The sequence below is a fragment of the Schistocerca gregaria genome, chromosome X, assembly GCF_023897955.1.
Source record: "Schistocerca gregaria isolate iqSchGreg1 chromosome X, iqSchGreg1.2, whole genome shotgun sequence".
In the NCBI taxonomy this organism is placed as follows: Eukaryota; Metazoa; Arthropoda; class Insecta; order Orthoptera; family Acrididae; genus Schistocerca; species Schistocerca gregaria.
The window spans coordinates 98,920,468-98,948,254 of NC_064931.1; the positions used below are offsets into that span (position 1 = coordinate 98,920,468).

The 27,787-nt window shown below is 43.1% G+C and overlaps 1 protein-coding gene across 1 annotated transcript in view; it reads left to right on the top strand.

The window, feature by feature from the left end:
- Nucleotides 1-2,929: 2,929 nt before the first annotated feature.
- Nucleotides 2,930-27,787, top strand: part of LOC126299071 (probable galactose-1-phosphate uridylyltransferase) — a 185,655-nt gene continuing 160,797 nt past the window's right edge. The window contains exons 1-2 of the mRNA XM_049990740.1: nt 2,930-2,979; nt 3,059-3,214. Coding sequence (XP_049846697.1) covers nt 3,196-3,214 — 19 coding nt within the window. The 5' untranslated portion in view covers nt 2,930-2,979; nt 3,059-3,195. The remainder of the gene's footprint in view (nt 2,980-3,058; nt 3,215-27,787) is intronic.

Genomic DNA, 27,787 nt, shown 5'->3' on the forward strand with positions numbered 1-27,787 from the left:
GAGACCGAGAGATGAGTACACTAAGCAGATACAGAAGGATGTAGGTCGAAGTAGGTACTGGGAGATGAAGAAGCTTGCACAGGAATACATTAAACAGAGTCCAAAAGATGTAGGTTGCAGTAGGTACTGGGAGATGAAGAAGCTTGCACGGGATAGAGTAGCATGGAGACCTGCATCAAACCAGTTTCAGGACTGAAGACTACAACATCAACAACAACAACCATCTCATTTCTAGAGGAAACATTTCTATAGCAGCTAAAACTTGCTAAAATTATAGCTCTCTACAAGAAGGCGGAGAAAACGGGCATAGCAGACTATAGGCCAATTGCTATTCTATCTGTCTTCCCAAAAATATTTGAATACTGTATATCAATTAAATTAGAAATATTTTAAAAATCTAACAACATAATCACATCTTCTCAATATGGATTTTGGAAAAATAGGACCACCATACATGCTTTGTATGCATTTCTAGAAAAGTCATCACGTTTTGTTGATCATAAACAACCTGCTGTTGGTATATTTCTTGATCGGACCAAGGTATTTGACATGGTCGACCACAAACTTCGTAAGTATGAGATTAGAGGTGTAGCTCACAATTGGTTCTGTAGCTACCTTAGTAAAAGAAAGCAATATGTAGAAATAAGAAAATCAAAGACATTCGTGCACTGCAGGTCAGATACACTACATCAAACAAATGGCGTCCCTCAGGGATCTGTTTTTGGCCATGTTCTTTTCATATTGTTCATAAATGATCGCCCAGAACACATAGCAAATGCCAGCTCCTTTCTGTATGCCGACAACACAAATATCCTGATAACTAGTAGAGGTGACAGATTCCAAGATGCAGTCAATGTAACTACTTGTTAATTACAATTTTGGATTGAAACAAATGGACTACTCATAAATATTCAAAAAACTGTAAGTATGAACTTCCACACTAGACTAAATCTTACTCTCTTCACTGCAGTTATAGTTATTGGAAAAGATGAAGTTACAAAAAGGCAGGGCACCAAATTTCTTGGATTTACCATCAGCAACACTCTATATTGCAAACCACATATTGATGCAGTGTCACAAACCTTAATAATACCTATTATCTATTAAGACCATTAAAATACACAGCCAGTGTAGATACCTTGCAGCTGGTGTACCATGCCCTGTTTGACTCTGTCTTGAGTTATGGCCTAATTTTCTAGGTAATAGCTCTGATTCTCTTATGATTATCAAGTTACAAAAACAAGTGGTAGGAATAATTAAATGTAAAAAAACTGAACACTGTATACCACTGGTTCAACAATTAAAAATCCTGTCACAGTCATGCCTCTATATAATGGAACTAGCTTGTTTTACAGTACAGCACTTGGAATCCCTCCACAGTAATTCAAAACGCTACATCCATGACACCGGAAACAGAACCCAATTACAAATTATAGATCACAACACAAAATTATATGCAAATGGAGTTAAGTATATTGGCATTGAAATATACAATCACCTCCCAACATACATGAAAACAAGCAAAAACCTAAAAATAATGATAATTAAATGAAAGGAATTACCACTAAATCACTGTTTCTATTCTGAATGTGAATTTATTGAAACAAAATTTTAATTACTTGTAATTAGCTGTTTATTCACTTGTGGATAGTTCTGCTTAGTAAGATTATTTAATTATTGTATTTTATTTATATTCTGTCTGTATTTCATATATACATTCTGCTATGTGAAGTATCTACCACAAAATTTTAATTATTTGTAATAAGCTGTCTATTGACTTGTAGGTATTTCTACTTAGTAAGATAATTTAATTATTGCATGTTATTCATATTCTGTCTGTTTCTATTATATATAGTAGTTATTTTATGTTATTTACGTTCTGTCTGTATCTTCTATATGTATTCTGCTATTTGTAGTATGTACCACCACTGTCATCTTTCATCACACAGCAACTTTTTATGTTTTGTTGATATATCCTATATGTATTCTGCTATGTGAGTTATGTATCACTACTATCATCTCTCATAATACACCATCTTAACATAATTTTCAAATTGACTTGTCCTGTAACATGATGGGCTTTGCTGTACAAATTGTATAATCTACAGGAGCAATAACTAATAAATAAATAAAAAGGGTACAATGAACTCAGCCAGTGGAAATGAACTTCGGAGTCACGTAATCAACAACGAATGTGGCCGTCTTTCTCGACGATGAAAGGATGACATCAGCCGTCAAAACTTCCTCCCCCAGAAACATGGATGGTGCCTTGACGTGACGTGACAGACAGTGTGAATTGGCCTTAAATTCCACTCATTCAGCAACCTGATTCTACCGACAGCACTTTTTTCATTTAGAAGTGCAGTCATATTGCAGTCTATTTCATTGCAAAGTATCAATTGCGGTACTGGTAGTATAAAAAAAACCACTTTATAAATGTAGTAGAGGGAAAGTAATTTAGTAAGCTCATTCCCTACAATCAGACTGCTGTCTCACTGCTTCAGTTAATCTTTCGTCAATTATTATAAACGGAAGGTAATAATTTCTAAGAAATAATGATCAACAAACAACTGATATCAACCACAAAAACCACAACTAAATCTTTTTTTCCCAAGGAACCTTGACGGTACCGTGACGTGACGTGACGGGACGGGACGGCCAGTGTGGATACCGCCGTTTGAAATGCAGTGCAGAATGTTTTGATGGGAAGTACCGTGGCGTGACATGGCGACCAGTTTGAATAGGCTTCTAATCATTTGTAGAATGTTGTTTAATATTGTAATATGGAGGCAAAATATTTCATAATATTAATTACGTTGATTTGTCCTATGTTACAAATTCACACTCTGCAAATAATGTAATCAAGAGGGATCAAATAAAAATCAATCAGTTCGTCCATAGAGTCTACAAATCGTTCAGCTTGAACTATCGATATTGTAGATCGACACTTAGCTGCGCGGGAGGTAGAAGTTTGAAATGGTGAGACGTACGCTAATATTTACTAAATGGTATAATACGTGTAAGTGTCAACAATGAAAAAGATTTTTTTACATTTCAGCGTAGTATGTTGGTTGCTGCTGGGATGTGTTATCGTTGTACGTGGTGCTAACGAAGGGTTGTGGTTATCTGTGGCGTGAGAAGTAATCTTGATTGCCAAGATAATTTTTTCAGGTTTTGTTTGGCTGTATCTAGAGAATGGAGTTCAATGCAGAGGGTAAGTTACGTACTATTTTGCGTTTCATTGAATGGTAATGCTACAATTTAAAGCAACAGAGAAAACATTGTGTTTGATTTCTGTAGAGTTTAAGCTAAAGTGTCTGCACAGAGTGTCCTACAAATCGTAGTTGTTGGAGACCCTCAATTATGTGTGTCCTGTTTTTGTTTAATTACTTTCAGGACTCATTTGCAAAGTGTGTAGTTGTGTTACTTGCCTGTGGATCGTGACGAAGGATATGGAAACACTGAAATAATTAACCTATTGTTGATCATGTTGAGCGCGGACGTTCTGTTTATAAGATACTTCTCCTTGGAGAAGGAATCTGGGATTGTTTAGAGCACACCAGAGACACTAGAAAGGTGAAAAGAAATGCTGTCAGCAGCCTATAGCAAGTAAACATCAATGTTAGGGCCTAGAACAGTCCAGAGAAAAATTGTACGTCTTATTTAGCATATCACACTGTAATTAAAACCCACGATGGCCTCACTTTCTAATTAACATAAAAACGTGGCAATTTATAAACCCAAATGATCGTTTGTGAAAAGAATCATATACAGGAAAATTTTACTTGACAATTGACACCATGACAAATGACACATCAGTAACATTAATTAATAATATACTAGTAATCATCACAGTCTGTAGTTTTCTGTTGCTGCAGACATAATTTAGATGTCGCCATACCCTAAAGGATCCCATTCATCACCTTTCTTTGTCAATTTTGCATTTACAGATAATGTTTTCTCCTTGAAAAATTATGTGCAGATGTCAGCTGCCTAAATTCATACCCAAAAACATTGTCATGGGTACAGGCTGCTATATAACCAACAGTACTGTCCTTTGCCTAGTCTGGAGAATGAGTAACTGGTACATGATAGTTGTCACAACATAGACCTGTCATGTCTCTGCAAAATATCTGATGTTATATTTCGTACTGAAATAACCCATTTCGAATGAGGTACAATTTTCTCTCGGTGTAGAAATTCAGTCAAATTGTGTATTTGTAGAAATTCAGTCAAATTGTGTATTTGTCACATTTGTGTATTAAAATAGTGTTATAGAATGTCATACTGGATCCTTTGAAACCTTGAGTGTCGTGACGGACTATCAGTAGTGTAGTCAAAGGTCTGGGTTAGGGTGGAGTTTCATAATTTGGGTGCGAGTTGGTGAAGCCAACAAATGTGTATGCCAAATAGTTTGTAGCAAAAAATGATCTGTAGCTTAGCCCAGTGTTAACATTTCATCCATATTTACCACACTGTGCGAAGTTTAATGCATCTTCTGTCATAAGAACTAAAACCGCTAGTTAAATTCAAAAACCTTAGAGTAGGTAATCAAAAGGTGTAAGGGTATATGTGTGTGTGTTTTTGAGCATGATGCTCAAAGAATGAAAAACAGGGGCTCCACCACGTCACTTTTAGTATTAAATAGTAATGGAGTCTGAAGTTGAGGCAAGGGGCACAGCAGAATCTTTTAAGATTATTATTAAAATAGTCCAGTAGTCATTATTATTAAATTAATCCAGGAGTAATTGGTATGTGTCTTAGTGTGTGACAGTGATAAGCGGACCTATGTTTTATGTTGCGAGCAACAAGAAACAGTCCAGGAGTGATCAAGAGTGACTTCGGCAATGAAGAATGAAACTGCTTTATAATGCAAGTTACGTGCAACGAATTGTGTGTTTGTGAACGAATGTTATACAGTAGGGATTTACCATGAGGCAGCCCCGCTTTTAAGACACGGACCACATATTTGGAATACTGAAGTTACTCTGACTGACCATCCTGATTTTGATTTTCTGTGCGTTTCCTAGGTTGCTAAGGCAAATTTCGGGATGAATTACTAATCAAGGCCATGTCCTATCCCAGTAAGCTTCCTGTCCTATCCTCATAAAGCATGATGTGAATGCTGTGTGTTGTATTTTTTTGCCAATTGATTTGCATTGTATTACCTTGACAAATACTGAATCATTGTGAGATGATCCTTGAATGAATGAAGATAAATAAATAAAAGAATGAATGAAAATATGAAGCACTTTGTAGAAGTGTGGTGTGGCAGCCCACTGATAACCACTGTCAGCTATGTTTTGGATGGAGAGTGTGAACTGTTTTCTGGTGATTAGGCCTAGATTAGATCAGATCATTTATACTGTTTGTCTCATTTATTCATACTCTGGACATCGACAAGGATTTAGTACACGCCGTAAACGATCATATGCAATACATATATACAGTAAGAACAGCTATGGTAATGTTCCTTTAACAGAATTTAAGTTAAATGGCCAACAAGTATGTGGAATAACTCAGAACATCTGAAACATATTCTCATTTAAGAGTTGTTAAATTTGTCACAAAACATGCAAATGTATAGTACTCTGAGGTGCTTGTGATTATTCTTTAGCTATGCTAGCCATGGATCATGGAACAGAAAATCAATTTACAACACTTATTGACATTGATGAGATTATGACACTGGAGATATGCAGAAGTTAGATTCTACACAACAGATTATTTGAAGGTGTGTTGTTGAATATATCCAGCACTTCATTTGTGCAACTGTTAATGGAAAACTTGCTGTGTGTGCTTGTGAAAAGTAAATTATATTTCAGCAGGCAGTCCGTCATTCATTCATTATTATGATTTAGCAAACACTGCTCTCAACCTAAAGCTTCGTATGAACACCACAGTATTTCCCTAGCATGCTTTAGAGCCTAATATGCCATTACCATTATCCCATCTTCCAACTGACATACTCAGTTACAGGAGGACATGCATTTGAACATGGACTGTGAACCATAGTGTAGCTGGGCATTTTTTGTGCTAACAAATCATTGTCAGAGTTGAGAGAAGTGATAAGTGACAGAATAAATTATTTTGAGGGACTGAGGAGTGAACCCCAGGATTTGTAGTCTTGCACTTACCCACTGAGCCATGTTGTATACGCATATTAAACTGCTGCATGCAGATGCCTTGGCTTAGTTTTCTGTATCACTGTTTACACATGGCAGCTTTCCATTTTTTGTGTGTTGTAGGTTTGACCTTAATAATGTTGTTCAGTACAATTTGCAGGAATTAAAGTCATAATTATCTGTCTTTTTTTGTATCTCTGACTCTAAATTTCATAATTTTTTGTATCAAATTTTCTCAAGATCAAATTCTTCGGGATTTGATCCCCAACTCAAAATTAGGAGGGCTCTGTAAATGTGACTAATTCACATGGCAAACAGTGGAAAATCCAGGATGGAATGATGAGAAATAATGACAATATTATGGAAGTCCAGCTGGTCATTTGTGTGTGTGAATTGCACTAACATGAATGTGTGTGTGTGTGTGTGTGTGTGTGTGTGTGTGTGTGTGTGGTGTGATGTCTACCTTAGGAAAAGATCTTTTGGCTAAAAGCTCACATGTTTAGCAGTGTTTCTGTTGTGCCTGTCTGCAACTCAATGCCCTCCCACTAGGTGTCTCCATCTTTGTAGGGGGACACATTACCAACATGTACTCTATATCACAAACAAGCTACAGAATTTATCAGTCAGCACTGGATGACCTCTTCATTTTGTAATTTGTTAGAAGAGGTCATGGTCTTGCTCAAATTACCCTTCAGTTTTTTTTTTTTTCCTCCAAGTATTAAATACTGTATATCAGCTACACCAAATACATGTGAGGGCACCTACTTATGTGATTGCGATACTTGTTTACAGAACATTTCTTCCAGTATAGGCTGGGAGATAATTTTTAAACCATGTTCTCCAAGATAATGATGCCACCTCCACTGGGTGTTTTAAGTGTGACATTAGTTGTAGGTGATAGTTAAAATGATACAGTCCAGCACATTGGGGACAGTGCCTCATTATACAAATGATGTAAGTTTAGAGTAGAGTATTGTCGAACCATCACTATTCTTTTAAGGTAGGTAATTTCAGATGGGAGAGTTGTTTTAGGCTGGAACTAGATACTAATCTCTCATTCCACAGTGCTAGAAAATAAAAACCAACGAAATAGCAAATTTGAAAAAGTGAGTGGCCTTAAGAATTTTTTTTCCCCTACAACTATGTCTCAGTATAGTATTTTATGCAGTTATTCCATGTTGCACACAAGGACATTAACTAAATCCATGATGATGATGATGATCTGCAAACTCATGGAGAGCCAGAACAGGCTCAAGGGCAAATCACGTGAGGCTCTCTGGCTACAAAGAGTATAAGGCTTTTAGGTGCACAGGAAAACAATCAGTTTCACAACAGAAGCTCTGATGCTGTGAAAATGAAGTATGGTCTTTTTGTCAGATTTCATTCAGATGCTTTAGTATAAAAAAATGGTACACCAGAAAGTAAAACGCAGGACAGAAACATCAACAAAGTTCACTCTAATGAGAACTACCAGGTGAAAAATAACTTTGAAGAAATAATCCAACATGTTAAAGAATTTATTTGCATGTTAAATGGCTTTTAATTACAATTTATCGCTGTGATGTAGAGTCATTTAGTTTTATAATTATGGTGGTGCATATGCACACTCGCACACATTGCTACAAAGGTGCTCACACATTTAAAGATTTTTGTAGCTGAACATTTCACTCCTTTTGAAGCCACACTAAGCCTGAGTGATGGACAGTGTCTATCAATGCTCTTTCTAGTATTCTCTTCATGAATTTTACCGTTATTCACAAACTGTAATTGATTGTTGGCAAAAAGCTCCATGTACCAAGAGATAGTTATCAGTATGCCCACCTGCTTAAAGAGCTGTGTACAAGAGGTTCTAGAGTAGACACGCCCCCCACCCCTACATACATATTAATCTTATTACTTGCTTCAGTGCAACAGAGACAAGTTACTCCAAGATGTTATTCCATAAGATATTAGTTAATGAATGTAGTAAAAGTAAGCCAACTTCTTGACATTTCCTTTCCCACATACTGGTATTATATCAAATGCAAAAGTTGCCGAGATCAGACATTAATGGCTTCCAGTTCAGGTAGTTGCTGGTATAAACACCTAAGAATTTAGAATATTCTGTTTCATTTATTGTTTTACCCGCATTCATTATTTCTAATGGTATGAATAGGACTTGTGCAATACTAGATTGCATATATTGTGTTAGACTGAAGTTTGGTGACAATCCATTTGCAGAGAACCAGTCAATAATTTTCAACAAAATGTAATTTACATTTTCAACTGTTGTAGCTACTCCTTGAGTTTTGACATGAAAGTTTTGTGGGTATGGTAATGCATCATATTGTATAAAACTACTGCTGGAGAAAAACCAACACTGCCGCGGGATTAGCCGAGCGGTCTAAGGCGCTGCAGTCATAGACCGTGCGGCTGGTCCCAGCAGAGGTTCGAGTCCTCCCTAGGGCATGGGTGTGTGTGTGTTGGTCCTTAGGATAATTTAGGCTAAGTAGCGTGTATGCTTAGGGACTGATGACCTTAGCAGTTAAGGCCCATAAGATTTCACACACATTTGAACAAAAACCAACATTTCGGCCACAGTTGCAATGGACTTCTTCGGGCTCTGGCTAAAAAGTTGGTGTTTCTCCAGCAGTAGTTTTATACAATCTGACGTGGTACCATACTCAGAAAACTTACATGTTGACCGACTCTGGCCACGGAAGCCTATACACTTATATCCTTGCATCTTGGTTAGAGAACTATTTCTGCTTTTTGGGTATATGATGGAAGAACAAGAGTGGAACCAATGTCTATCACTTTCGTAAAACTTAGTGACTTTTCCACATTGTGAAGATGCAGTTTCTTTTGGTAAACTCCTTGAGTTTCTTATTGTTACTCTCTGCCTCTGTTTAGTTGACATCAGGATGGTGCATCAAAAACAGATGATTCAGTATCAGCGTGCTAAAGCATTAATGCTGGTGACAGTTGTAAAATGTGGTCTCCAGTCAGCAAAGATTACAAACTTCAACAGCAACAAACCAGCAAGTACTTTTACTCCCAGTCCCTCCAAAGTTATTGATAGTTGGGAGATGAATGATAGACATAGGGTTTTCATATTAACGGCTGCTGCAGAATCTCATGGACATGATGCCTTATCAATGGTAGAAATAGGGTTTGCATATTAATGGCTGCTGCAGAATCTTGTGGGCATAATGCCTTAAATTTGATGATAAGTCATACTACTTTACATAACCTCAGAAAAATGTTCAGTGAAATGAGACACACAAAAATAGGTTCAAATTTAACTTTTAATGCCAGCCAAGAAATAGCTGCTCCCAGTACTGGCATGTGTTGTAAATGTGGATATACTGGTGGTAATAGTAAGTTTTCAAGGTGAGGAGCAATTGTTGGGAGTCCCTGAAAGCCCAACAACTTTAGGAAAAGAGGAAGCCATAGCTGTTTACCAAAAGAGAAGTGGGGTATTCAGACACTTTCTTGTGATATGACAAGAAGCAACACAGATTGATAAATCTAGAAATATTATTTTATCCTTGTGTTTTGTACCTCCCTTACTATCTCACTCCCCCAGGGGCTCAGCATTCACTTGCTGAGTACGGGCTTGGCGACCCCGGTGTCCTGAGCTGGGGACTGGTCTGCGCCGCCAGTGTCCTGTCACCGTAACCCCCGGACATGCTTCAGCGACCACCGTACGGCGCGGCGGTGAAATGTTGTGTGCTGCGGGGAATGGTAATCTTGGCTTGACCGCCTGGATTGCGAGGAAGGCCAACCTCTATAAAAACCCCTCAATCTTTCGGTGTGCTCCGCGCCTAGAAGATGCATGGCTGTTGGGGTGGAACAGTCGCAAGCAGGCAACCTCTGGGGCACCTGCCGCACCCCAGTTGTATAAGGCTTACTCAGGCACGCGGGGCTCTGTCTGAGTGGACTTTTAGTTCCCTAGCTGCTCGTGGGACCGCAATGGACCCTTCGACCTCTACATTTCCCCCTACCAGTGGCTTGAGTGGGCCACTGGTAGGAAAACACACCCCATCGAAAAAGCGGCTACGCGCTGCGAGTCCTCCAGTGCCTGGTGTTGCTAGAGATTTAACAGAATGTAGTAACGGAGCACATGCTGATAATCAGAATGTGTTTTTGATTATTAAAAGGAAGGAGGGTAGCTTTGAGAGGATTTCTCCCTTTTACATCCACAAGGGTCTTGAGGGAATTGCAGGAACACCGAAATCTGTAAAGTGACTGCGCAATGGGACTCTGTTAGTTGAGACTTCTAGTTCCCGTCAAGTCGCTGCCCTTCGGAAAGCAACCTGTCTAGGAGAGTACGCTGTCGAGACAGAGCTCCACTCCACTTTGAATTATAGTGAGGGTGTTGTGACGTGTAGGGATTTGGTGGATATCCCCATAGACGAGTTAAAATTTGAGTGGGCTGACAAAGGTATTGTCGACGTGCAGCATATTATGAAACAAGTCGATGGGGACCTCGTCAAATCTGACTCGTTTATTCTCACATTCAGTTGCCTGAGACTCCCAGAGCATGTTAAAGTGGGGTTCTTACGTTTGCAGTACGGCCATATTTCCCCAACCCAATGCGCTGTTTTAAATGTCAGCGCTTTGGGCATACTACGTTGGGGTGCAATGGGATAGCCACTTGTGGTAAATGTGGTCAGCCTGCCCATGACGGAGCCGATTGTTCATCGCCTGTGAAGTGCGTGAATTGCTCTGGGAGTCACCCTGTCTGGAGCCGGATCTGCCCCATCTATCTCGAAGAACGGAAGGTCCAGGAGATTAAAACATCTAAGCGCATCCCCTATGGTGAGGCCAAGAAGCTCTTTAAGGCCTTGCAACCTCCTGTGTTTTCAACATCTTTCGCTTCCGCTCTCAAAAAACCAGTACAACTGGCCACTGTTGCTACGCAAACGGAGGTTGCTACTGTTAGCACTAATACCTGCACTTGCCGGTGCACTTGTGCTGCTGCGGTTGTTTTGCAATCTGCGGCTCTCCCCGCTACATCGGACAAGGCCGTGGTTGCTGACATTGGGGTACTTCCTGCCTCTCCCCATATGGCGCCTTGTGCCCAGGCGAGTAAACCTCCAACTGTTGACAAGGCTCTGCATTCTAAGCCCCCCCAAGACAAAGCCTCAGAAGATGATGGTTTTGCCACCTGAGGAGACTAGTCAGCATCGGTCCGATGACGAGGCCATAGTATTGTTTGACATCTCCCGTGGGTCGTCATCGGAGCTTATGGACATTGATGTCGACCGGGGACGATCTTCTCGCACCAGGAATAAATCTCCGGCCAGTATGGTCTCTCCTCCAAAGCACAGAGGCAGGGTGAAAGTTCAGCCACCCTGATCACTGGCTCCCATATTACAGTGGAACCTGAATGGGTTCAGGACGCATGTGGCCGAATTACAACTCCTTATACGAGAGTGCCCCTTGTGCTTATGTCTCCAAGAGACACATTTTCGGGCCACTGATGCTCCTTCTTTCCGGGGCTATACCGTATATCAAAAAGATGATCTGACAGGGGAAAGGGCAAAGGGTGGTGTTGCGGTTTTTGTCCGTGACATGCACCCCTCATCTGAGCTCCCTCTCATCACCGACTTGCAAGCAGTTGCAGTTGACATTCTTGTGGGTCGGAGGCTCACAGTCTGTTCAGTTTATTTACCGCCTCCGGATGCGATAGATTCTGAGGGTCTCACGGACCTTATTAGCACACTCCCCCGCCCATTTCTTCTTCTGGGGGACTTCAACGCTCATAATGTCTTATGGGGCTCTCCGATTACTTTCCCCAGGGACCCCTGGAAAGCCTCATGATGTCTGAAGAACTGTGCCTCCTCAACTCTGGTGCTCCCACTCATTTCTGTACTGCTTCCGGGTCGTCATCGGCTATTGACCTTTCCTTTTGCTCTCCAGCACTCGCGGATTCTGCTTGCTGGGAGGCTGCAGCTGACCTCCATTCTAGTGACCACTTCCCCCTTTGGATTCGCCTCCTGGATGAGGCTGTGGCATTACCAGTGCCGCCCCGGTGGCACCTCTGCAGAGCTGACTGGACACTTTTCAGCCAACTGGCTGTTTTGGAACACCGTGCCAGCGTCCACGAATGGGTAGACCATGTTACAGCCGTGATCTCCCATGCTGCTGAATTGTCAATCCCACGGTCATCCGGTCATCCCAAGAGGCGTCCTGTCCCTTGGTGGACCACTGAGTGCCGCTCAGCCATCTGAGCCCGCCGTGCAGCTCTGCGCCGCTTCAAGTGCCGTCCCTCAGCTGACAATCTTGCGGCCTTTCGGGTGGCAAGGGCCAGAGCGCGGCGAGTGATTAAAGAGAGCAAACGACAGTCATGGCAATCATTCTTGAACTCCATCTCTCGCTCCACTAGTTCTACGAAAGTATGGGAAGCCATCAGGAGGATTTCCGGGAAACTCAGCCAGCTACCGGTCACGGCATTGCTGCATCAGGGATGTCTCCTCACGGCGATGAGAGACATTGCCCAGACACTGGCCATGCATTTTGCGGACTCTACCGCCACTATTAACTGTGATCCAGATTTCTGCCGCTACCGTGCTGCCATCGAGAGGGGTCACTTGGACTTCCGGTCTCTAAATTCTGAACCCTATAACTGCCCCTTCACAATGTGGGAACTGGATTCTGCGCTGTCTGTGGCTCATGATACTGCGCCTGGTCATGATCAAATCCGGTACAGCATGCTGCGGCACTTGTTGCTGCCATCCAAGGAAGTTCTCCTGAACTGTTTCAATATGATATGGTTATCCGGCACGTACCCTGACTCGTGGAGGGAGGCGAGTTTGATTCCCCTCCTCAAACCAGGGAAGGACCGAATGCATCCCAGTAGTTATCGCAGTATTGCTTTGACGAGCTGTGTTGGGAAGACGTTGGAATGCATGGTCAACCGGTGCCTGGTTTGGCTGCTCAAGACCAGGCAGCTCCTTAGCCCCTCTCAGTGTGGCTTTCGGAGATGTCGTTCCACTATAGACAACTTGACCCTGCTTGAGGCCGCCATCCTGCAGGCCTTCCTATGTAACCAGCATTGTCTAGGGGTCTTCTTTATCCTGCAAGCCTTCCTATGTAACCAGCATTGTCTAGGGGTCTTCTTTGACATTAATAAGGCGTATGACACTACTTGGTGCCGCCTTATCCTCAATCAACTCCACGAGTGGGGCTTTCGTGGCCGTCTCCCCATCTTCATTCGGTCCTTTCTTTCTCACCGCCTCTTTCGGTATCGGGTTGGTAATGTGCTATCTGATTTGTACGTGCAGGAGAATGGTGTTTCTCAGGGCAGCGTTTTAAGTGTCACCCTCTTTGCCATCGCTATTAACAGTATCACGTCCACTATCCGGAGTCCTGCCCAATGCTCCTTGTTTGTGGACGATTTTGCTGTTTTCTGTTCTTCCTCCAGTCTTGTCACTGCTAGTCGGCAGTTGCAGCTTACGATAAAGCGCTTAGAGGCATGGACTGCAAAGACGGGTTTTACCTTTTCTGCAGACAAATCTGTGTGTGTTCATTTTAATCGTCTTTTTCCTCCTCTGAATTGCGTCTGAGGGACACCGTTCTTCCTTTTAGAGACACTGTGAGGTTCCTGGGCCTCACTTTTGATTCCAAGTTGTCGTGGTTGCCTCACCTGAAAGACTTCAAGGTGCGGGCCCTGAAGGCACTGAATATTTTGAAGTGTCTGAGCCATCGGTCCTGGGGGGCAGATCGGGCGCGTCTGCTGCAGTTTTATAGGGCTTTCGTCCGATCGCGTCTTGACTATGCTTGCACCGTGTATGGGTCAGCAAGGCCTTCGTATCTGAAGATCCTTGACGCAGTACACCATGAGGGTATCAGGCTGGCCACTGGTGCCTTCCGTACCAGTCCCATCCCCAGCATGTGTGCTGAGGCAGGGGAACCGCCGCTCACCATCCGGCGGAAACTCCTCATGGTGCGACGGGTGTGTCATTTCCTTGTCTGTCCTACCTCCCCTGCGTACCCTACCGTTGCCCAACCGCCTATGGAACGTCTCTTTTTCCAGTCGTCCCAGGGCAACGAGACCATTTGGGATTCGTGCCAAGCATTTGCTTGAGTCCCTTGGTGTGGAGCGTGTGGCCCCCCAACGACAAGGTTTTACTCGCCTGCCTCCCTGTTTGCTCCAGAGGCCCAGCATCCTTCTAGACTTGTCGGAGAACCGGAGGAACTGCACTCCGGCGTTTGTTTTTACCTCCTTATTTTACGATAGTTTAATCCAGCATCCGGACCATGTACCTGTATTCACAGATGGCTCTAAACAGGGGGACTCTGTTGGTTGTGCTGTTGTTTTCCCTGATCAAGTTGTCAAGTTACGGCTTCCTGCGGCGTTTACCATCCTCGATGCCGAATTGTTTGCAATCTTGCAGGCATTGGAGCAGATGAGATGTGTTCCCAGTCTTAAGTTCCTCATCTGTTCTGACTCCCTGAGTGCCCTTCAGACCATGCAACACTTGTACCCAGCAGATACGGTCGTCCAGAACATCCATGATGCCCTACTCCACCTGCAACGGCAGGGGAAGGAGGTTTCTTTCTGCTGGGTGCCGGGGCACGTGGGTATTAGGGGAAACGAACTGGCGGATGTGGCTGCCAAAGATGCCTGTTCCCTCCCTCACGTTGTTGAATGTGCCGTCCCCCTCCATGCTGTAACCTCCCTTTTGCGTTTTCGTGTTATGCATCAATGGGAAGAGGAGTGGCTGGCAGTTTCTGACAATAAGCTGCGTCTGGTAAAGGCCACTACGCAACCATGGCGTACGTCCTACCAGTCATACAGGCGGGATGAGGTTCTCCTCACTCGCCTCCGCATCGGGCACAGTCCCTTAACGCATGGTTTTTTACTCCGGCGGGAGGACCCCCCAATCTGCAGTGCTTGTGGCGTCCAGATTACTGTCCGCCACATTTTACTTGAGTGTCTTTTATTCTCTGACCAGAGGGCGGTGGTTTCTTTGCCACCAGATCTGCCCTCTATTTTGCAAGACGATGCAGCGACTGTGGTTAAGGTCTTACGGTTTTGTGTCCTGTCCAATCTGTTGCCTCGGATTTTAGGGAGAGGGTTTTAATGTGCTGCTGGGTGACTGGCTCACCCAGGTTTTAGGTAAGAGGTCCGCCAGTCACGATTACCTCCTTGTTTCCCTTCGGTTTCTGTTCTCTTTTCCTTGTGTTTCCTTTCCTTTTTTAGTGTGTTTCTTCTCTTCTTGTTTTGCCTCTGTATGTGAGCATTTGGAACTGCGTCAGGCCTGTGTCTTTTAGCCGTTCTCCTTGTTCGGTGTCCGTCTTCGTCCCTTCACCGCATGTGTTCCTGTTTCTATGCGTTTGGGCGCTGATGACCACGCTGTTTAGCGCCCGTAAAACTCAAGCGCGCGCGCGCGCACACACACACACACACACACACACACACACACACACACACACACACACACACTATCTCACATTCTTTAGTTACTTTTGAGGAGTGTTTAGACTCACTGATAGCGCAACGTCTGGTCTAGATGGGATGCTGGTCAACAGATTTGGAGGAACCTGGGAAAAACTTGAGGTAGTTTTACATGACTGGTAGCAATGAATTTACACACGATACCTGATCTTCCAGTCACTAAATTTTTTTGAACACTGCATTTCCATGCAGAACCAACTGTGAAGTAGTTACAGTGATCTTGTGGAGTTAACTTGAAGTTCTCTGAGGAATGGGCTATCATTATCTGTAAGTCACGGTAGGTGGATGACAAAGGCAGTTTCCACATTCAAGATAGACCTGGTTCAAGATCATTTTCATTTATCTAATAAGGGGAACAACTCTTTAAGAAAAATATGTACAGGATGGGTGAAAAGTAGCTTCGTAGCTTTAAATGTGAACAGACTTTTTATTTATGAATATATTCCCACAGAACAAGCTGTAGTCAATTCTCTGGACCATGGGAATGTGTGTATTACACTACAATTCTACATATGCTCCCGCATTGTTGACCAAACGCTGTAAACATAAAGAAATGTCATCAGCTTCTGTAGGAAAGAACTCGCAGCTACATTTCAGTGGGAAAATGTTATCCTCTCCTCTAACTCCTCCAGTTTGTGGTTCGATAAATCTCTTCTTTGGCCCTAGGCCCAACCCCACAAGAAGAAGTCACAAGGGGTGAGGATGGTCTTACTGGAAGCAATTCATGGGGTCCTTGCCATCCCAGCCAATATCCTGCAAAGCGCTCAACCAGACAGTCATGGACAACACAGGCAAAATGAGGTGGTGCTCCGTCTTACTGAAACAGTACATCCACAACATTGCCCCATTATGATATCAGTGGCCCCACACATTCATTCAGCATTTAGCAATACTGGTCACTGTTCATAGTGTTTTGCAACATTGATGGATCAATGAGACAGACTGTCAAATTTGGTCGACTTGGTGATTTTTCAGTTGTCATTTCAGGATTTGTTGTGCCCAATGACACTTGTTTCAACTGGTGAATCCCCCAAAGTAAAGTACCCCCTCATTGCTCCAAATAATGTTCTTCAACCAATGGTGATGCTATGATGGCATAATTTCTTCATATTCCATCTGCCTGTCACAATCCTCCAACTGTAACTCCTGAACATAATGGGGTTTACAGGGTTTCCAGATCGGGTCTGTCTTTAACACAACACACACACCATGTGCTTGCAGATTCCACTCTCAGGAGATGCCTGGTGTGTTGAAGACGTCTGTCACTGCCACTACATTTTCTGAAGATTGTGCCACTGAAGGTCATCCTCGTGGTTTATTCACAACTGACCCAGTTGGCATTAGTGTAATGTGACAGTTGCAAATAGTTTTAGCATCAAGTGTGGCATGTGGGCCGTCTCTGAATGAGGGCTACACATAACTCCACTTCAAACCACAAAGCGACCTGGGTGTGCTCATGTAAAGTCAACTTTCCTACCGTCTCATCGTTCACCATAACAAGATGCTATGGATGGTCAAGGTATTCTCGGGGATCCTGTAACAAAACACAACAATGTTTATTACCAATCACAAAACATATGAAAGTCTGTCCTTCTACTTTCATTTTTCTTCTCTGGCTTTCCATTGGATGGTCTTCTTGGTGCTGATTCTGCTTGGATTTATTTTTTGGTTTTTGACACTCAGGTTTCCTGAGCTTTGGGCTGAAGGGTGTCACCAGTCCTTTGTAACTGTAAGCCCTGGGCTTGCTTCAATAACCACTGTGTGGTGTAGCGTTGGAACATGGGGTTTCACAGGGAATGGGGATCTTGGCTTAGCCATCTGAATCGTGAAAGTGGTAAAAACCTCTGTGAAAAATTCCTTAATATCAAGGTGTGCTGTCCACAGTCATTAGTGGTCTGTCTCTGGGGAATCTGTCACATGTCTGTTGTATGAGGGTTACCCAGGCAAGTGGGGCTTTGTCTGGGTGGACATTTTAGCCCTAGCAGCTAGTGGGAATACCATGAAGCAACTCAGACTTTCTTCCACTGGCGGCAGCAAGGCTCCAGCAGTCTCTTCAGATTAAAAAGATTATTAGGATGCAGATAAATAGGACCCTAAAACATGTCCTTCTCTGTCTGCTCTGTGGGAAGATGGACAAGCTGGACATTTAGGATCGAAACACTTCACCCAATACTTGATGGGGATACTGTTACTGCAGCAAAGGCATTATTATTTTGAAAACATTTAAGACAAATTTGGTAATGTTGAGTCTCTGGGAAAGATGCAGAATGGTTTTTTATTAATCAAAACTTCCTGTGGTGCCCACTCTACAGCTCTTCAGGCATGTGGTTGTCTAGATGATAATTTTGCCCACACAAAATGTTGAAGATGGTCCAAGGAATTGTCTTCCATAGTGACATTACTCTCCAAATAGATGGGGAAGTCCGGGCTCACCTCCAGTGCTGAGGTGCATGTGCTTTTGTCTTACCCTCTGAAGGGAATGTCCTCCCGGAGAGAGTTAAAGCCATGGTGTATTGGTGTGATATGAAACCGTATGTCTCACCATCTATGCTGTGCTTCTGATGTTTAAACTTAGCACATACATCATCCTGCTGCACGGCAGACCCAGAATGTGGCAACTCCACAAAAATAGTCCTCTTGAACATCAACCTTGGTGTGCCAACTACACGGAAAATGATCTTCCATATTCACCAGTTTGTCCAGATTTCAAGAAAGAACAGAAGATCCAGGAATATAAATCTCTTGACTGTCTGTTGTACACTAAGGCATGGAAGAAACATGAATGCCTACATCCTGTGGATATGACAATCAATTAAACAAAATCATTACCATTGTCACCACATACCTCAACCTTCCCCAAACTAGATGTCCCACCACACTCCTCTCCAGTATTTTCATGTTACCTTCTTCAGGAATAGCTTCCCACAACTGACCAATGTCTTGACAGTTACTGGCCAATTAGCCTGGCCAACTCTCTTCAAGCTTCATGAAAGGGTGGTTGCCTGCAGATTATGTGGGGTTTTTGGATCTTGGCACCTATTGTCCCCCTATCAGTGTGGTTTCCAGTAGGGGTGATCCACAACTGATTATTTGTGTAGGTTGGAGTCAGCAAATGGACAGGCTTTTTCTGAATGCCAACACCTTGTTGCCATTTTTTATACCTACTTATGTATGACACCAGCTGTCATTATCACAATTTACTTACTCTCCACGAATGGGGCTTTTGAGGCTCGCGACTGATTTTTATTCAACAGTTTTTATCTCACCAGTTACATTCCAGGTTAGAGTGTGCACGTCACTCAGCTCCCTATGGGTCCAAGAGAATGGCATACCACAGGGCTGTGTGTTGGGAGTCACTCCCTTTGTCATAGCCATCTATGAGCTAGTGACTTCTGTTGAGCCGCTGGTCACCCCTGTGTTTTATGCAGTTGATTTTTCCATTTGGTACAGCTCCCACTCGGTAGCCTCTGCGGACCCATGGTTTCCAATCTCCCTTTAAAAAAATGAGTGTGGTGCATTTCTGTCGTAGTACCATGGTCCATCCTAATCTGGAACTCTGCTTTCATCCCGACTGAACTTCGGTTGCCAAGTTTGCCAAGTTTATGGCTCAGGGGCTGTTTCAGCTTTGAAACTGTTACAACCAATCCATTAGCTTGGTGTGTGTCTGGTTACTACTGCCGTCTGGACGAGTCCCGTAGACAACTTTCCTGGAAAAGCGGAGATGTTCCTTGTCATATTCTATGGTACCAGCTCTTGGTTGCTTATGCAATTGCCATTCAACAATTTCTTGATAATCCCCTGTATCCAATTCCCTTTGCGTGCGAGGAGTGTCATCGTCGTCCTGATATGTGGCCTACCCACTAGCAGAGCCTTCCATTTTATTAAACTGGCTCCCCGTGACCATGTTTCAATATGTAATGACTCAATAAGCTGTCTCCAGGCTATTGACAGATGGTATTTTTGCTACCCTTTGGTCTCTACTATTCATGACCTCATTGGCCTTCATCATGCTGCCTACTCAGTTGTCTTTCGCAGTGCCCTAAGCCATTGTGGTATCCTGGGGAATGAACCAGTTGATAGTTTGGGTAGAGGAGCCATTACTCACTCTCCATTCAGGTGCACATCAGCTCTACTTGCTGAGAAATGGAATGACATCTGGTGGGCTACTTCCCCGTCATGTAAATACTATGCAATCAAGGTGACTACTACAACATGATATTCTTCTTTCCACTTTTTCTGGAAAGAATCCACAGTCTATTTTTGTCGCCACATTGGTCATACTAATTAATCCATAGTTTTGTTTTATGTAATGAGCCACCCCCACATTGTGGTTGTGGAGGCGTAGCTCATCTCTTGTTAGAATATCCCGTCCTTTTGGCCTTCATTGGTATGTATGGACTTCCATACTCATTGTGTTTAATATTGGCGGAGTTTTCCATTCTGGGTGTTGCACTCTGGTGAATAATGGGCACTCTTGACTGTAATGGATCAGGGCTGGGACTGCTGTGGGTGGTACATTGTGCTAAACACAGAAGAAGATGAGTAAGAAGAAATAAAAATCAACTTTTTTGTGATTAAAGCAGTTACATAATTTAACATAGACTGAGGTGATAAAAGATGTGGGGTAGTGACATGCACATATACAGATGGCAGTGTTATCGCATACATGAGATATAAAAGTGCAGTTTGTTGGCAGAGCTGTCATTTGTACTCAAGTGATTCATGTGAAACGGTTTATGACGTGATTATGGCCACATGACAGAAATGAACAGACTTGGAATGTGGACTGACATGTGGGAACTAGACACATGGGATGTTCCCTTTCCAAAGTTGCTAGGGAATTCAATATTCCGAGATCCACAGTGTCTACATCTACAGCTACTTGATTACTCTGCTGTTCACAATGAAGTGCTTGGTGGAGGGTTCAATGAACCACCTTCAAGCTGTCTCTCTACGTTCCACTCTTTGAACAGCAAGCGGGAAAAACGAGCACTTAAATTTTTCTGTGCGAGCCCTGATTTTTATTATTTTATCATAATGATGGGTGCCAACAGAATGTTTTCGCAATTGGAGGAGGAAATTGATGATTGAAATTTCATGAGCAGATCCCATCACAATGAAAAACTCCTTTGTTTTAATGAGTGCCACTCCAATTCATGTATCATGTCTGTGGCACTATCTCCTCTATTTTGCGATAATACAAAACAAGCTGCCCTTCTTTGTACTTTTTCGATGTCATCCGTCAGTCCCACCTGATGCGGATCCCACATCGCATAGCAATACTCCAGAATAGGGTGGACAAGTGTGGTGTAAGCAGTCTCTTTAGTAGACCTGTTGCACCTTCTAAGTGTTCTGCCAATGAATTGCAGCCTTTGGTTTGCTCTACCCACAACATTATCTATGTGATTGTTTCACTTTAGGGTATTTGTAAATGTAACCCCTTAGTATTTAGTTGAATTTACAGCCTTCCGATTTGTGTGACTTATCATGTAATTGAAATTTAGTGGATTTATTGTAGTACTCGTGTGAATAACTTCACACTTTTCTTTATTCAGGGTCAATTGCCACTTTTTGCACCATATAGGTATCTTTTCTAAATCATTTTGCAATCCATTTTGGTTATCTGATGACTTTACAAGATGCTAAATGACATCATCTGCAAACAATCTAGGGCGTCTACTGATATTGTCTCCTATGTCGTTAATATAGATCGGGAACAATAGAGGGCCTATAACATTTCCTTGGGGAACGCCATATGTTACTTCTGTTTTACTCGAAGACTTTCTGTCTATTACTACAAACTGTGACCTTCCTGACAGGAAATCACGAATCCAGTTGCACAACTGAGGCAATATTCCATAGGCACGCAGTTTGTTTAGAAGACACTTATGAGGAATGGTGTGAAAAGCCTTCTGGAAATCTAAAAATATGGAATCAATTTCACATACTCTGTTGATAGCCCTCATTACTTCATGAGCATAAAGAGCTAGTTGTGTTTCACAACCATGATATTTTCTGAATTGTGCTGACTATGTGTCAATAAATTGTTTTCTTTGAGGTACTTCACAATGTTTGAATACAGTTTATGTTCCCAACCTCTACTGCAAATTGACATTAGTGATATGGGCCTGTAATTCAATGTATTAATCTTACTTCCCATTTTGGGTATTGGTGTGACTTGAAAAATTTTCCAATCCTTAGCTATGGATCTTTCTGTGGTTGAGTGGTTGTATGTATTAAATATGGAGCTATTGTGTTAGCATACTCGGAGAGGAACATGACTGGTATACAATCTTGATCAGTAGCCTTGCCTTTATTAAGTGATTTAAGCTGCTTTGCGACACTGAGGATATCTATTTCAATGTTTCTCATCTTGGCAGTTGTTCTTGATTGGAATTCTGGAATATTTACTTTGCCTTCTTTTGTGAAGGAGTTTCAGAAAACCATGTTTAATAACTGGGCTTTAGTGGCACTGTCATCAGTGACTTCACCGTTGTTCTTGCACAGTGAAGGTATTGATTGCGCCTTGCCACTGGTGTGCTGTATATATGACAGAATCTCTTTGGGTTTTCTGCCAGATTTCAAGACAGAGTTTCACTGTGGAAATTATTGAAATCATCTCGCATTGATGAATGCCCTATTTTTCGAACTTCCGCAAAACTTTGCAAGTCTTGGAGATTTTGCATTCTTTTAAATTTGGCATTTGTTTTTCACTGCTTCCATAACAGTGATATGACGCATTTTGTGTCCCATAGGGGATCAGTACTATCACTTATTAATTTATGTGGTATATGTCTCTCAATTGCTGTTGGTACTCTCTCTTTGAAATCATTTCACAACTTTTCTATGCTTGCATGATCAGATCGGAAGGAGTGGAGACTGTCTCTTAAAATAGTGTTAAGAGCATTTTTATCAGCTTTTTAAATAGATATACATTGCATTTCATTTTGATGGTTGTAGGTGTTACGGTATTTAGCCTAGCAGCAACTGCCTTGTGGTCGCTAATCTCTGTATTCGTCACAATACTCGCTATTTGTCCAAGAGTATTTGTTCCTAAGAGGTTACAACCATTTATGCTTTGGGTGGGCACGTGAACTAATTGTTCAAAATAATTTTCTGAGAAACCATTCAGTACAATTTCAAATGACGTTTTTTGCATGCCGTCGGCTTTAAACGTATAATTTTTCCTGCATATCGAGGGTAGTTTGAAGTCACCACCGACTATAATTGTATGGGTGGAGTACCTCTCTGTAATGAGACTTAAGCTTTGTTCGAACTGTTCAGCAACTACATCTTTGGTGTTGGGGGTCAGTAAAACGATCCAGCTAATACACTCCTGGAAATGGAAAAAAGAACACATTGACACCGGTGTGTCAGACCCACCATACTTGCTCCGGACACTGCGAGAGGGCTGTACAAGCAATGATCACACGCACGGCACAGCGGACACACCAGGAACCGCGGTGTTGGCCGTCGAATGGTGCTAGCTGCGCAGCATTTGTGCACCGCCGCCGTCAGTGTCAGCCACTTTGCCGTGGCATACGGAGCTCCATCGCAGTCTTTAACACTGGTAGCAAGCCGCGACAGCGTGGACGTGAACCGTATGTGCAGTTGACGGACTTTGAGCGAGGGCGTATAGTGGGCATGCGGGAGGCCGGGTGGACGTACCGTCGAATTGCTCAACACGTGGGGCGTGAGGTCTCCACAGTACATCGATGTTGTCGCCAGTGGTCGGCGGAAGGTGCACGTGCCCGTCGACCTGGGACTGGACCGCAGCGACGCACGGATGCACGCCAAGACCGTAGGATCCTACGCAGTGCCGTAGGGGACCGCACCGCCACTTCCCAGCAAATTAGGGACACTGTTGCTCCTGGGGTATCGGCGAGGACCATTTGCAACTGTCTCCATGAAGCTGGGCTACGGTCCCGCAGACTGTTAGGCCATCTTCCGCTCACGCCCCAACATCGTGCAGCCCGCCTCCAGTGGTGTCGCGACAGGCGTGGATGGAGGGACGAATGGAGACGTGTCGTCTTCAGCGATGAGAGTCGCTTCTGCCTTGGTGCCAATGATGGTCGTATGTGTGTTGTGTGCCGTGCAGGTGAGCGCCATAATCAGGACTGCATACGACCGAGGCACACAGGGCCAACACCCGGCATCATGGTGTGGGGAGCGATCTCCTACACTGGCCGTACACCTCTGGTGATCGTCGAGGGGACACTGAATAGTGCACGGTACACCCAAACCGTCATCAAACCCATCGTTCTACCATTCCTAGACCGGCAAGGGAACTTGCTGTTCCAACAGGACAATGCACATCCGCATGTATCCCATGCCACCCAACGTGCTCTAGAAGGTGTAAGTCAACTACCCTGGCCAGCAAGATCTCCGGATCTGTCCCCCATTGAGCATGTTTGGGACTGGATGAAGCGTCTTCTCACGCGGTCTGCACGTCCAGCATGAACGCTGGTCCAACTGAGCGCCAGGTGGAAATGGCATGACAAGCCGTTCCACAGGACTACATCCAGCATCTCTACGATCGTCTCCATGGGAGAATAGCAGCCTGCATTGCTGCCAAATGTGGATATACACTGTACTAGTGCCGACATTGTGCATGCTCTGTTGCCTGTGTCTATGTTCCTGTGGTTCTGTCAGTGTGATCATGTGATGTATCTGACCCCAGGAATGTGTCAATAAAGTTTCCCCTTCCTGGGACAATGAATTCACGGTGTTCTTATTTCAATTTCCAAGAGTGTAGTTTAGTTCGATTATCAAGTATAATTTCTACCCATTCTATTTCGCAGGAACTATCTACTTCAATTTCGCTACAGGGCAAACTACTTCGGACAGCATTAAATACTCCACCAGCAACTGTATTCAAACTATCCTTTCTAAGCACTGTTAGACTGATTGGAAATATTTCAGCTGAAATTGTTTCCAGCTCTAGCCAGCTTCTGTACCTATAACTATTTGAGCATCAGTGCTTTCTATTAGGACTTGACAGCTACAACAATTTACAACTACTATACTGATCATCTCTACAACTAACTTACGGTGTTTTACCTGCCTCCTTTTAGACGGATGCTCTTTCTGTGGTTCCCTGAAACCCTCTAACCTAAACAACCGCCCAGTCCCTTCCACACAGCCCCCACTACCCATGTAGCCACTTCCTGTGTGTAATGGACACATGACCTATTATGCGGAACCCGGAAACCCACCACCTGATGACGCAAGTCAAGGAATCTGTGGCCTACACGGTCACAGAAGTGCCTGAGCCTCTGATTCAGACGCTCCACTCGGCTCTGCACCAAAGGGCCACAGTTGGTTCTATCGACGATGCTGCATATAGTGAGCTACGCCTTAATCTCACAAGCAAGGCTGGCAGTCTTCACTATTTCCACTAGCCGCCCGAAACCAGATAGAATCTCCTCCGATCCAAAGCAACACACATCATTGGTATTGACATGAGCCACCACCTGCAGTTGGCTGCACTCTGTACTCTTCATGGCATCCGGAAGCAGCCTTTCTACATCTGCAATGATGTCCCCCGGTATGTACACGGAGTGCACACTGGCTTCCTTCCTCTCCTCGGTAGCCATGTTCCTAAGGGCCCCCATTATGCCCCTAATGTTGGAGCTCCCAACTACCAGCAAACCCACCCTCTGTGAATGCCCAGACCTTGTGGCCCAAAAAGCTTCCTTGGGAACAGTGTGGATGACTGCATCCGGCTTAGAGAAATCGTTAGTCACAGATAACACCCGAAACCTGTTCGTCAAATGAACTGGGGAGGCCCTACGATTGGCCCCTCAGAAAGTTTTTCGCTGCCTGCCAGACTTTGGAATGATTCCTACTCGACCATGGGTGAGGGGTCAACCTCAGTGCAGGTAGTACCCAGGGTGGCCACAGCAGTGGACCGATCGCGTCTGACCCCCACAGTGATGCCCCTTGGCAGTGGCCTCAATTTGTGTAACAGAAGCCAACATAGCCTGAAGCTGTGGGAGAAGGGTCGCCAACTCAACTTGCATCTGTAGACTGCACTTACAGTTCCTATCCATTACTACAGTTGTTCCTGTTTGAAGATTGTAAAAATATATAATAAACGAATGGTATACTCGACTTATTAGCAACAGTAATTCGAAGTGCTCTCTCATTAATGGTCTAAACGACACTAAGCTGCACTAACCAAAACAAACAAAAGCCTATACAATATGAGGGTCGATAACAACAGAGGTACTGTATGCTGTGCTGTTATTTTATTTTATTTTTTTTTAAAAAAAAGGTTGTGCCTACTAAGCACTCGAACATGCAAGAAATTACAAAAATAATCTACTATCTGTGCAGGTATCTGTAAAGGAGTCGCTCCAGTTGGAAGCTCGTAAAAATATATAACAATATGTAACATAACAAAGGAATGGTGTCCTCGCCTTATTAGCAGCACGAACACGAGGTGCCAGGAATATTACACTTAAGGCATTACCTCTCACCACGGACAGTGCAGTGGTTGATGGCTTTCACTTACCAACCAACAGCAGTGACATTTGCATAGAGTTGTCAGTGCTAACAGACAAGCAATACTGCATGAGATAACTGCAGAAATCAATGTGGGATGTATAACGAACATATCCGTTAGGACAGTGCAGCAAAATTTGCCATTAATTGGGTAAGGCAGCAGACGACAGATGCAATAGCCTTTGCTAAATGTGCATCAGATGCAGCAATTCTCGCAAGTTCATGACCATATTGGTTGGGTCGTAGATGGCTGGAAAACTGTGGCCTGGTCAGATGAGTCCCTGTTTCAGTTGGTTAAGAGCTGGTGGTAGGGTTAGAGTGTGCTGCATGACACACAAAGCTGTGGACCCAAGTTTTCAACAAGGCACTGTGTGACCTGGTGATGGCTCCATAATGGTACGGGTTGTGTTTACACGGAAAGGAAAGGGTCCTCTGGTCCAACCGAACCAGTAATTGATGGGAAATGGTTTTGTTCGGCTACTTGGGAGACCATTTGCAGCCATTTATGGAAAATATATTCCCAAACAACTTGGAATGCACCATGTCACTGGGCCACAGTTGTTAGAGACTGGTTTGAAGACCATTTTGGACCTTTCATGCAAATGATTTGGCCACCCAGATTTCCTGACATGAATCCCCTCAATTAATTATGGTACATAATCGAGATGTCAGGTCATGCACAAAGTCCTGCATCAGCAGCACTTTCCCAATTATGGGTGGCTATAGAGGCAGCATGGCTCAATATTTCTGCAGGTCACTTCCAGAGAATTGTTAAATCCAAACCATGTTGAATTACTGCATTACATCAGGCAAAAGTAAGCACAATAATAGGAGGTATCAGCTCTGTGTGTTTCTTTACGTTCAACTACTGTCATCATCAGCTGTGTAATAAAGATTAAAGGAACATAAAGAGCAACAAGCATTTGCTATATGACATCAACTACAAAAGATAAAACCAACAGAGTTTAAAATTTTGTAAAAAATCCACTCACCTGAACTTAGAATTTGCAAAACCTGTGCCTAATCAGGGCATCAGCTAATAACATGACTCAGGAAGTTATACAATGATATAAATGTGATTATTGAAGTAGCACTTGCTGTTATAATTACACATGTCTCATAAATAAAAAAACTGTGGGCTGTGAACTAAACCTAGCCAAACTCTGCACTAAAATGTCTACACTTGTGAAACAATGACAAAAAATAAAAGTTTGATTATTAAATTAAAATATTTTGGAAGGCAGCTGCATCTTGTGGAAGAACCAGTAACTTGCTTCCTGAGACAAACTGGTTGCCATGCAGTCAGCTAGAGCTTTGGCAGCCCAGCAGATGCGAGACAAGGTATGGCCTAGCAAATAGCAGGAGAACACGCCACACTATCAGTTCTTGAAAACGTAAAAAAAAAAAAGAAAAACCAGTTAGAACTAAAGTCACTCTGTTCAGAATTGTTTGTGGAGTTTTAATTTTGTGGGTAAATATTTCTAGGTCCTCCAGAAAGTTTAAGGTACAGTAGAGTACCGCTATTCCAAACCTCACTATTCAGAAAATCAAACTATTCCGAACATAGTTCAGAAAAAAATACTGATTTTTTTAACTTGGAAACATGGGAAATTAAAAAGACATTTGTGAAAAAATATACCTTTGTTATTACACAAAGAAGTTAAATAGAGACATGCATACAGCCTAAACCTGACGAAAACACCTAAAA